General features: G+C 29.1%; 1 protein-coding gene and 1 long non-coding RNA gene across 2 annotated transcripts; both read left to right on the top strand.

Moving 5' to 3' along the window:
- The first annotated feature begins 1,237 nt into the window (after positions 1-1,237).
- LOC112324509 (uncharacterized) lies at positions 1,238-2,998 on the top strand. Its single transcript, XR_002978394.2, has 2 exons — positions 1,238-1,815; positions 2,488-2,998. It is a non-coding gene; the product is annotated as an uncharacterized LOC112324509 (long non-coding RNA).
- A 4,333-nt stretch (positions 2,999-7,331) lies between these two features.
- On the top strand, positions 7,332-8,198 carry LOC18106107 (uncharacterized). The gene has a single exon (XM_024587983.1). The coding sequence runs from the start codon at positions 7,332-7,334 to the stop codon at positions 8,196-8,198; it is 867 nt and encodes a 288-aa protein (XP_024443751.1).
- Positions 8,199-12,961: the final 4,763 nt, after the last annotated feature.

Here is a 12,961-nt window from a genome sequence, read left to right as displayed (position 1 = left end):
TACTGAGGGGTTGATTGGACCAGAGAGACAAACACTACGGATGGATGTTGAAGAATATAAAAGGACGATTGGGCTTTGATGCACCTTCTTGGTAGTGATTCATTATAATTTGAAGGCGGTTTTAAAGATGAAGAAATTAGGCATGTATATGTGTGCTTGTGCTGATCCAATTCTCTACAGGAAAACAGCTAAGGACAACAACAAGGAAAGCGAGCCCTTCAGCTATGATTTGAAAATGCAGTAAATTAATATTATCTGTACAGAAGGATGGTTGGGAACTTGGGAGGTTAAATTTATGTTTTCCAACTTGAAGGTTTTTGCCATTGTTTTCGGACCCGGTCTTGTGGCTAACCCGGTCTAAAGTCTGGGTCTCGAGTTTTGACCGAGTCAATTTTTTTTTAAATCAAAATGGCGTCGTTTTAGTAAAACAAAAATCAACGGATCGCAATCAAATTTTTGATCGGGTCTTGCCGGGTCAACAATCAAAAGTTATTTATTTATGTAAAATTAGTTCTTTTGATTGCAAAATCATATTTCTTGTGGTCACGCAGGGTTTTTCATTCCTTTATTTTTTTTAAACCCGACCCAGTTTCAGCTCCCAGTCGGCCGAATCTTGGATTGACCCGTCAGGCCGGGCCGGGTTTTAAAATTATGATTTTAGCACGCTAAGAGGTTGTTTAACTGAGAACATGAGGTATAGTAGATACTGTAAAAAAATTTATTGTATATTAAAAAGTTAATAGGTTTTGTTATATCTTAAGAAACACTAAATTAATAAATTTAAATGTCAAAGTAAAGATTTGAAAAGAAAGTTAAAATTGGGGTGCGCCGTGCGCTATATAACCTAAATGATTATTATTATTATTTTTAAAATTAATATACATAATATCTCTTGCTAAATTATTTAAATATAAACTCTATAAACACAGTGGTATGAAGAGATGTTTTTTAAATTTTATAAATATATTGTTATGAAAAAGTTTTATTTTATTTATAAATACTATATTGATATTAACAAAATTTAATTAGAAATAATCTTTTTTTTTTCTACAGACTCTTTATTTATATTTATCAGAAATAAAATAAATTTTTTTAATAAATTTATAAAAATTATTGTTTGTAAATTTAAAGTTTTGTTGTATGTCAAAATATATTACTTTAACTCTAAAAAAAATAGTAGGTACAATTAATATCTTAAAATAATGACATTCACGTCTGACAGAGCTCATTTGCTGACATTACACATTCAACATAAAGTTTTTGTTTGAGCTTCATCACTAATGTTTTTGTGAGGTACTGTATCAGTGTATCTAACCTTAAATTCTCTATATATATCTTTTTTCTCCCTCTCTCTAACCTTAAATTCTCTCTTTAACTCTTCGTTTCTACAAAAACACCTCCCTCTTGAACACTAAATGCTACAAAAATGGAGGCCCATGAAATTGAGTGATGAGCTGGAAGTCACGGTGGGCTGGAGCTATTTGACTGGAGAAAGAGAATTCATCTAGTGCAAAGTTTGATGGTTAGCTATTATACCACTAGATTTATCATAGTTATGGTTATGTTGACTGTGTCTATTCTAGTTCTACCACCGGTGCTGCCACCATTACCACCGCCACCATTGGTTCTACTCTTTGTACCAGTCATGATCATGTCCCTTCTTGTTTTGTTGGCCTTAAGTCCAATATCACAAATGCCCAACGTGGAGACCACCAGTGCAATTTGATTATGGAAGGAATCCTCGAGACTTCTGGTTTCTCTTTCATCTTCAATTTCGCTGCAGCCTTCTTCAATATTTGTGCTACAAGATACTTGGTATATATATCACCTCCCTTCTTGTTTTCTTGGCCTCAACTCCATCACAATCTTTTTCTTGGTTTGCTTCTTCTTTTTTTATGAATAAAACATTTTGATGATTTGGTTTTGCTTGCTTCCTTTACTAATACATGAGGAGATTCAGATTCTCTACTAATCATGTAAAAATCTTGAAGGGAAAGAGAGATTCATACATGCTCAAGCATACTTTCCAGAATTAGGTGATTCATGGAGTGTACAAAAGAAACACCTTCCACTTCATGAATATATTCAAGATGGTGTTGAAGATTCTCCATAGTTGTATTATTTTCTTGCTATTTGATTACTATCCTAACAAAGCATGGCCCAAGTACTTTTGTTTCTGTATTGCAGCTTAGAACAATTAATATCGCTTTTAATTTCTGATAATGTAGAACATTAATGGCCTTAAGTTCTCGTGCAATGGCCACAACAAGTTATCGCCAAAAGGCAAGAGAATCAATTCATAAGATTATTTTTTTCAAATTGAATTTTACTTTTAAATCCTAATTAATAGTATATTCTTACAACTCAGAGAGTTAAATGTATGAATTTGGAGGTTTATGAAATTTTCCTGCTCCGGCTGAACCTAAAAGAAATAATATATACATGTTGGCATGTTCAGATTGTGATGATTAATTATTTCTCTTACAGAACGCTATCTCCATGTAATGAAGAATCCATGATTTGATTAATGTCTGATGGCAAATCGAGATTGGTAAAAGAGATTGTCATTATGATAAGAAATTCCAGCTCTCAATTAACGCGTCGCGTCAAAGTGTAAGGTTGACTTCCAAACGGACGTGGACAGCCTTGAAATATAGCGACGAGTGTGTGAAACGTCGCCAAACCTCTGACGCCTTAAATTTCGCTCTAAATTCCCATAGAAAGCAAATTTCAGCTTTTCACAAAAGAGGAGCTGAGCACAAACCCGCAAGGATTCTGTGAACTACGGGCGATATTCAAGGATTAAGGTAATCTGTGGTACATCTTGTAGGACAGGGGATATAAATTATTGATTGATTTTGGCTTGAGGATTCATGTAATCCTTGCAGAAATCTAGCATACTTGTGTGCAATTTGTTCTTCTTTTCTTTGAGAATATTGTTTGTTAATTATACAATATCATTTGGTTGTTAATTTAAACATTATCCTCATTAATATCATATCCTTTGGTACGTTTAACTGCTAATTTAAATATTTTCAAATTGAGCCTGGAATTGAACAATCTCACGTGTGAGGGTAATATTCTAAGTATAAAGGCTCGAAAAAAAAATTGTAAACTCAAGTATTGTGTGTGGAGCACATAGGTCTTAAAAGCTACACCACGAGTCAAGTCGTAGTCGTTAATTACTAATTAAATTAAAGCATCAAAGCAAGTTGGGGAAAGTAATTAACGAACTAATAAAATAAGTCACTGGTTGGATTATTTTAAATATTCTTTCCTGGGAAAGTATCTAGTTGGAATTCAAGTGTTATTTCCGAGAATCAACTTGGATTATTAAGTGATCCCGACAAGATTTTCTATTCATGTTCTTCGTCGAAACCACCTATGTAAACAGTAGTGCGTAGACAAACAAAGAGGGATACATTGAATCTTAGACAAAGAGATAAAAAGATGACAGCCACTTGCATTACCATTAATAGTTAACAATATATTATAAAACTAATTGAATATCATAAGCAAATTCACAGAAATAGAAACTAGTTCAGATATGGGACCATTTATAGCATAGGACTCCATGCTGACGAACAACTCATGAATCGAAGACCTCACGAGCACATGAGTGCATGCTTTTGTTTGTAATATATGTATATGTATAGTATGAGCAGACAACATTCTTGTACGTTTTGTATACTTCAATAATCTTGATGGGTTTTCAATAACTACTGCAAAATTATCACCAAATTAACATCTCTGGGTTTTGCAAAGGTATGTACAACTCGTCTTTTATTTCAACTTTATATTCAAATGGTTTTATTTATTATCTTCTTAATATCCCTTCTCAAGATTATATTTCTTTGATCAATAACTAAAATTAATATGCATAAAAGGGGGGATTTTCTTGATTTGTAATAATTAACAAGGATAGGGAACAAATAACACGCCATTAAACAGAAACCAAGTTAAACTTGTAACTGTTTGGATCCTTTGATTATTAAAAAATAATAATTTTGGGAAATGTACTGTCGTAATAGCTGGCTTAGAGTAATAATGTGGTTAGTACTAATTGTTTTATGAATTGAATGCATGGTATAAGAGCTAATGAATGGAAGTGAGGTGATGATGCAATATTTTTTTTAAAAAAAAAAACTATTATAAAACAAACTGTGGGCACACAGACATGCCATCAATCTGTTGATGCCGAGTTTCTAATTAAAACCTTCAAGAAAACCCTAGCCAAGGAATCAATTTCTCATTATTTCCTTACAATATAAAATAATATGATCCTCTAATTATGAATAGATATTGCACATCGAAGTGTATGCATCTCAATTCTATATATAAACCTTATCTCATTCTCATTCTAAATTAATATTATAGTAGCAACTAGTTTACATGCAGCATTAAAATTGTAGTTTGAATAAAAAAAAAAATCAATGTAAAAAGAAATATTCAAGTCACTAAAATCATTTGGTATTGCTATTAAATATAGTTTAATAGGTAAATTTTAAAATCTTCTATCCTGACTTTTTATTTGACTCGTGGTTAAAATTAAATTATGTAAAAATTATTTAAACATGACTTAGTCAACTTGAAGAATTTAAATGCAAGTTGAATGACTAGTAAAAAATATAGTTTGATTTAAGATAAAATTAAAATAATTTTTATTTTTAATATTGAGATAATAATATATTGAATTGATGTGGTTTGAAGAATTTTTTTATTTAATTGTATAATAATAAAAATAAATTATTATAAAATTAAGTATAAATTAAATTTTAAATTTTGATGCTGATGGTTTGAGAGTGCAAGTGACATGGATGATGAGAAGTAGTTAGAGAAAAAGATGTGTGGGTTGCATAGAAAATGGTTTATATTTAGAATGTCAACCATTGACTTAAAAAATAATTGTTTCCCAAACAGTAACTTTATTTATTTATTTATTTATTTGGATTTACAACTCATTTTATGTGCACCATCAGGTATTTATTTGGTAGTTGCGTTAAAATAAAAGGAGTGGATTTATTTAAAACAACGTTTGTTTCCGCTAGCTTTTAGATTCTCGGTAAAACAAATATATTAAAGTATTTGATAATAAATCAAATTATATTTTATATCATAAAATTTATTAAAAAATTAAGTTTGAAATATAGTTTTTATATTGTAGTTTTTACATATTTTTTTCGCTAAGTTTTGTAAAAATTCTTAAATTCTGTTTGTTTTTATATTTTAAAAATACTTTTGAAAACAATTGAAATTTTTTTATTTTTTTTATTTTAAATTAATATTTTTTGATATTTTTAGTTCATTTTAATGTTTTAATATCAAAAATAATTTTTAAAAAATAAAAAATATTATTTTAATATATTTTAAAATAAAAAACAATCAAAATCATTCTTCTAAATACAACTATCAAATATTTTATTAATGTTGTTTTCTGCCGGAAATCTTTCTTGGTGCTACTCGCTTTTTTACCCCTATGAGCCGGTAGATGTGACGTGGTTTTATCTTGATCGAACTGTGACATGCGTGTGTACTAGAGGAAAGCACCTCTCCTTTTTTATCATTAGGTAGAGTTATGAGAAATATTATCTTTCGTACAACAATATGAAATTTGGATGATTGGACCATTAATTGGAAGCAGATAGCAATAAGAGGATAAAAAAACTAGAATCTCAGGGGCTTTTTAGATTATTTTGTTTGGTATTGCGGTATAATTTTACTTTTTAAAATAATTAATTTTTTTAGTTTTAATTTATTTTTAAATAAAAATATTTAAAAAATAATTTCCGTGATCAATGGCGGAGCCATGTAGGGATAAAAGGAGGCAATTGCCCCCTTAACTTTTTTTTTTTAATATTAATATATTATTTTAAGAAATTGTTACTGCAGGGAAGGAAAAAGAAAAGTTGTAATTTATAATTGTTGACTTATAATATAATATAATATATATACACAGCTCATTCCACAACTTTTTTTCCTTTTTCCCTTTTGTTTCTATATCAAATTTACCGGCTTTAAAATATAGAATCCCCTACCTACAAAGTATATTTTTTGTTCCCTGTCTTTGCCGCTTTGTTCTTTTCATGAGTTGTTGTGCCGTTTTGTTCTTTTCATAAGCTGTTATTCTCTGTCTTTCTCGTATGCAAATTTCTCATCAAGTATAGGTAAGCAATTAATCTTTTTTGCCTTTTGCTTTATATTTTAGGTAAATTTTATTTATTTTTTCTATTTATTTCATTGCTTAATTTTAATTTTATTCTTTTATAATTTGTTATTAAAAATATTAGGGTTTATGATAATTTATGGGTTTTGATATAAATATGTTCAAAATAAATGTTTAAATCTACTAATTTAATCAATTAAACGTTTCTTTTCTTATTATAAAGAAATAAATTAATATTCATGCAAAATCACTATTCTTGACATCTCTTGCATTGACAGAGTAGTTTATTGAAATTTAATATTTTCATATGACTTGTTTGTGAGTAAAATATCAAGTAGAAAGCATGTTTTTCAAGAATTGTTTCTTTTACACATACACTAGGCATTGCTCCTCAATTAAATATCTAGAAATAATTAAGTATAATTTAATCAACATACTTATTATATGTATATAGATATGAATTGAAATAAGTTTTGATTTTGATGAATTGATGTGTATTTTGCTATGAATTTCATATGGAAGATTTAGAATTATTGTGTAACTCAACTGATTTTTATTTAACAGTGAATTATTATATAGTTGTGTTAATTATTATGTAGAAACTAATGATGATAAAAAAAATCCAGCAGGTTCATATTAAATTAACATGTCACTAGACAAGTATTTCAAGCGTAAATCCCTTGAGAATGAAAAGTCAATCAAAGCTTCAAGTCATGTAACTCAATCAAGTTCAAAGAAAAGTCATATTGAAATCAACCCCGACACTCTCCTTGCTGACCTTGGCTTAAGAAGACCAATTTATGAATACCATATAAATGATAGGGATGCAATCCGAAGAGCTTATCTACAAAAAGGTCCTTGTCAACCTTCACACTGTGATTTTCCTCAAAAACAATTTGGAAATATATCAACACTACGACGCTTTAATCCGGCTTGGTTTGGTGCATACCCAACATGGTTAGAGTACAGCATAGCCAAAAATATTGCCTTTTGCTTGTATTGTTATCTCTTCAAGTCAAAAGGGGGTGTTGATTCGTTTGTGGGTGATGGGTTTTCAAATTGAAAAAAAAAAGAGGAAAGATTTGATCTTCATATTGGAAAGTCTAATAGTAGTCACAATGCAGCTCGGATAAAATGTGAGAATTTGATTAATGAAAAACAAAGTATCATGACTTTGTTATCTGAGCAGACAGTAAAGAGTCAAAGTGATTATCGAACTCGATTGAATGCTTCAATTGAGTGTGCTCGTTTTTTGTTGCACCAAGGACTTCCATTTCGTGGCCATGATGAATGTGAATGTTCAAGCAACCAAGGAAATTATTTAGAGCTCTTGCATTTTCTTTCTAGAAATAATGAAGCTATTAAAAGAGTTACTTTCAGTGAAGCTCCTAGACATAACAAATTGACTTCTATAGATATTCAAAAAGACATTACTCAAGCTGCTGCAGAGCACAAGCTTCGTGGGCGTTTAAGGCGAAAATCTCAAGGGATTACAAACCTACACCATTTCCGTTATGAATTGTTTAACAATATCATTGACATGCAACTTACTGAGTTGGATGATCGTTTTACTGAGACGAGTATAGAGTTACTTCTTTGTATGGCATGTTTAAACCCAAGTGACTCTTTCTCTGCTTTCAACAAAAAAAAGCTTCTTCGTCTTGCTCTTTTTTATCCCAGTGAATTCTCTATAGTGGACCTTATGGTACTTGGTGACCAACTTGATACGTATATTATTGATCTACGTGGTGATGATGAGTTCTCTGGTATTGAAGGTATTGCTAGTCTTGCAGAGAAAATGGTAAAAACAAAGAAGAATTTGATATTTCCATTAGTATATATGCTTATCAAATTATCATTACTTCTACTAGTTGCAACTACTACAGTGGAGAGAGTTTTTTCTGCTATGCATATTGTCAAGAGTAGATTGCGGAATAGGATGGGAGATAAGTGGATGAATGATAGTTTGATTGTATACATTGAGAAAGATATCTTTGATAAGATTGATAATGAAGCTATTATGAAGCGGTTTTAAAATATGAAAACTCTAAGAGAACAATTATAATGTAAGTTTTTTCATTTTAAAAGTATTTTTAAATTAATTTTACTTGATATGAATTAGAATATATACTTTGAATTGATTTCTAATGCATATCTATATAATATAGTATTTGTTAATAATTTGTCCCCTCATTGAAAAAACTCTAGCTCCGCCACTATCCGTGATTCTATCTCCTTATAATTATTATCAAGAAAAGTGAAGGCTATTATATGTTGTACATATAATTGTCATAATTAGAAAAATCAGGGTATTTTTCTTTGTTTGGTTTTTTCTTTTCTTTTCTAGAAACGGTATGCCTGATTCTCTCCATACGACGATCACGATTCCATTGAACTATTGTGTTTAGATAGGTTAGGCACTGTAATAATACAGAGTTTAAGAATTAATTATAGTAGGTTCAACAAATTGAGCCCGTACGTGTACAATAATCCAAAATGAATTCTTTTTTTTATTATTTTCTAGTCTAAAATGTTCACAAGTTTTTATTATTATTATGTTTCTAGTCAAAGGAAAATTACTAATGCCAAAACTAAAAAAAGATTCACTCGAAATTTATTTTTCATATTAGAATTAGAGGAATTGTTAGATATATTTATTCCATCATAGCATTCCCAAGCATTTACCTCTATCAGCATTTTTTTTTTCACGTTGTTGGGTAAAAAAATAGTAGTAAATTAAGAATTTTACTGGGGTTAATGATTATGCTGGCCGAACGAGCTAGGCAGTATGTTTGGGCTGCCAGCCCAAACCGTTTGCACTGCTTTGGTGCAGTTCGTTTTGGATATGGCCCAAACAAACTGAAAAGTAGATTGTTTGGACCGTGGCTCCAACGGGTTGAATTAGTTAATATTTTTGTGGTTGGAGCATGTATCTCACGTGATAGCAGGTGAGCATGCTCTCTTTGCACAGTGCACGTGACATATCTCAGCTATAAAGGTGACTTTTAATTTTTCTATGAAATCATCTCATGAAGATATTTTTTGGATTTTTTTAAAATTATAGATGTAAATTAAAAGTTTTGATAGAACAATATTATTTGAAAAGATTAGATGAAATAACATACTTATATTTTATTGTATTTTTAAAATGTGAAATTTATTAAATATTATTATTTTTAAGTATACAAAATAGCTGCCATGTTTCAGAATAGCAACATTTAAATTTGTTATACTTTTGAAATAGAATAGTTGTCAACCAGTTGATCGGTTCAAATTTGACATACAGTTATATTTTATTGTATAATTTGTCATACTTTTTAAAACCTTTTATTTTCTAATTCAAAACTTTCATCCAAATTCTCATTTTGATGTTGTGGCTGCCGGCAATCCTAGAATGAAAGCATTATTGTTTGACGTTCAAGTATTTTAGCTTGAGATCAATAATTTTTTTGATCTTTATAATTAATATGGATGTTTGAATTAGTTTATGTGTAATTTAATTAATTTTATAGGTTTTAAAATTAACGACTATATAAGTTTCCAGTAATCATAAAAAAACTCAAACTCATGATCATTAGAAAGTAAATATAAAATCTGATCAGTTGAGTTATCCCAATTAATAATTTTATATTTTCTTGACCATATTGCTTGTGGTGCAGCCACTGCTATCCTGAGAGAAAATAATATAATATTATATTATATCATAATATTTTATTTTAATAACTTAAGTTCTTTTGGTTAAATAATTTTTTTAATATATTATCAGAATTTAAATAATGGAAGGTTAATTGACAATGACCACTATTTCCACCGCCTCCGTTAATACTCATGTATGTTCCAGTTTTAATTTTATCATCTCCTTTCTTGTTCTATTTGTCTTCTCTTCACCTGAAACTCCTCGTCTTGAATTCTCTTCTACTTGACAATGTATTTTTGATCCATCTCCTTGGGTTTATAAGATCACCAGCTTTCTGAAGACATCTTGTATGAAATTAAGGCTCGATCCATGTAGAAAATGTAACAAGATAAAGATCAGGATTTTGCTAGGGTGTTCTTGATTTCTTTGAAAACCATTAATTAGTCCTTGTGTATGAAGCGAATTGTTCAGTATTGTTATGTTGTTCTCGAATGATAATTACAAGGTAGGGAATCATATGTACTTGGGAAAAATTCCAAGACACCGAAAGCACATTCGGATAGTGGCTCAAAGACTCATGATCGGATGTTTGTGTGATTCGGCCATGGCTTAGAGGTCTAAATTGGATGTGCTTTACATGTTCATGGAATTAGATTTTCTTTTTTTCTTCTCGCAATACTTTTGAGATAATCCATGCGTTAATACAGACTAAATTTTTTTCAGACAATTTTAAAGGATGCAAAGAAATAAAATATATTTTCTTAAACACCAAACAAACCGTTTAAAATAAATCTCAATTTCTTTAAAAACAATGAAGAAAGCACCTTCTTTAAAAAAAAAAAAAAAAAAAAACTAGAATTGCTAACATTGTTTTCACCGATTTAATTTAGCCCACATGAAACCAATTCATTTTAAGTGGCGGGATACATCTGGTGATGAATCTCATGTCAAGGAACGTCAGTCATTCATGATTCACGAACTTCCTACACTCAATGATTCCTGAGATTGTCTACCATGTCTTGAAATCAATAAGGTTTGGTTGCTGAATTTGAAGTAAAATTCTGATCTTTTCGTTAAACTTTAGTTCTTTTAAGTTACTGAAATAAGATCACTTGGCTTTCGAGAAAAGAAAGGTAAAGTCACAAAAACTTGAAGCTATATATGGTAACAAGCACCATTATTTAAGTCATGAGAAGAAACTGGCAAATGACAAGCATTTTTTCATGTTTACTTTGTATTTTACAAGTGTTTTTGTAAAATTTTAAAAAAAATTTAAATTAATATATTATTTTGATATTTGTAGATCATTTTAATGTATTAATATAAAAATTAATTTTAAAAAATAAAAAAATATTATTTTAATATAATTTTTAAAAAACCAAACATACGACCTGCAGTAAACAGACTGCCAACAACTAGCTTCACTGTCAAAGTTTGGTCAGACGTTTATGAGTTAGGTTCTTTGAACCTTAATTTTTCATGCTTCAAGCAGGAGTTGAGGGGGGACGTTGATATTCAACAATACAGTGCATTTTTAAACTTTTTATTAAAAAAAAATAAGATTAGTTTTAAAAATTGTTATGAAAACTGTTTCAGTTAACTGCTAAATTGAGAAAATATAATAAATAAATAAATAAAACTCCATAATTGAGATTTTTCAAATTAAATAGGAGATGAATATTATTAGCATCAAAATTTGAATTTTATTTATGGATCAAAAATTAAAATCGAACCAAAAAGATTGGTATGTTATGGTTTTAGATTTTGCGATGCTCCCTTTACCAGTTGAACGGGTTAAGCCAAATGCTTTTTTATTTTTTTATTTTTTTATTTTATTACCAGAGAAAACAATGATGTCATAAATAAGCACAATAATATACACACACACACACCCCTTGATGAATAAAAAAAATACGTATACTTTAATGATTATATAAATATCTTGAACCCATCATCTGCATTTTTTTTGTTTTGATAACATTGGATATGTTACTAAACACTTTTACATTTGTTAATTAGGCTCTGCCCCTCGGATATTACACTTTTACTAAACACTTTTACATACCTAATGGCTGGGGGGAAAAAAAAAGTAAAACCAACAAATGTTGGCTCAATAAAACAAAGAAATAGGATTGTATAGCTTGTTCGCTTGCGAGTATAAAATTTTAAATATAAAGGCTGGAAAAAAATTATAATGAAGGCTGAAGTTAATTGTTTTTTATGTTTCGAAATGCTGATATTTTAATTAGATATATTTTTATCAACTGTAAGTGGCAATTTCTGATCCACTAAAAACGTTAATACGCAATGCAATATTAATTTTCCTTTGTAAATTGAAGGATTATTCTAGCTTAACAATCTTTTATCAAATAATATTGTTTATTAATTATCACATAGGTCACACGTCAAGTTGTAGTCTTTTATTACTAATTAAAGTAAAGAAACACAGCAGGTTGGAGAAAATAATTAACGAACTAATAAAATAAGTAAATGGTTGGATTATTGTAAATATTCTTTCCTGGGGAAGTATCTAGTTATTTCCGAGAATCAACTTGGGTTATTAATTAAGTGATCCCGACAAGATTTTCTATTCATATTCTTCGTAGAAACCACCTTTGTAAACAGTAGTCCCTTGAGAAGCAAAGAGGGATACATTGAATCTTAGACAAGGAGATAAAAAGATGACAGCCACTTGCATCACCATTAATAGTTAACAATATATTATATATATATATATATAAAAACCCTAATTCTATAGGGATATTACTGTATCCCAAAATACTTATTACAATTCATATTATAATAATGTAATTACTATTATGTTATTCTTTGGTCATTTTATCTTTTGTTTTTTATTCAGGAATAAGGTGGTCTTATTTTTGCTATTTTATTTTATTCATATTATAAAAACGTTTCTTGTTGTTTTATTTTTGTAATAATTTGATTATTATTTTGTAATTGCTATTTATTTATTTTGAATCCTATTTTTTTTATTTCTTTTATTCAATTTAATTTGTCCCTTCACATTTGGTTTTATTTTCTTTTTGTGTAAAATTTTATCTTCATTATTTTTATTGTTATTTATTTATTTTTAATCATTTTTTTAATTGAATCTCTTTTTTAAATTCGACTCTCATCATTTAATTTTATTTTTTTATATC

Source organism: Populus trichocarpa, chromosome 16, assembly GCF_000002775.5.
Source record: "Populus trichocarpa isolate Nisqually-1 chromosome 16, P.trichocarpa_v4.1, whole genome shotgun sequence".
Classification (NCBI taxonomy): domain Eukaryota; kingdom Viridiplantae; phylum Streptophyta; class Magnoliopsida; order Malpighiales; family Salicaceae; genus Populus; species Populus trichocarpa.
The sequence above is the reverse complement of the archived record's forward strand: the minus strand, read 5'-3'. Positions and strand labels throughout refer to the sequence as shown.

What these genes read in the sequence shown, in the direction of transcription:
- LOC18106107 (XM_024587983.1), top strand. Translation starts at nt 7,332, where the DNA reads ATGACTTTGTTATCTGAGCAGACAGTAAAGAGTCAAAGTGATTATCGA.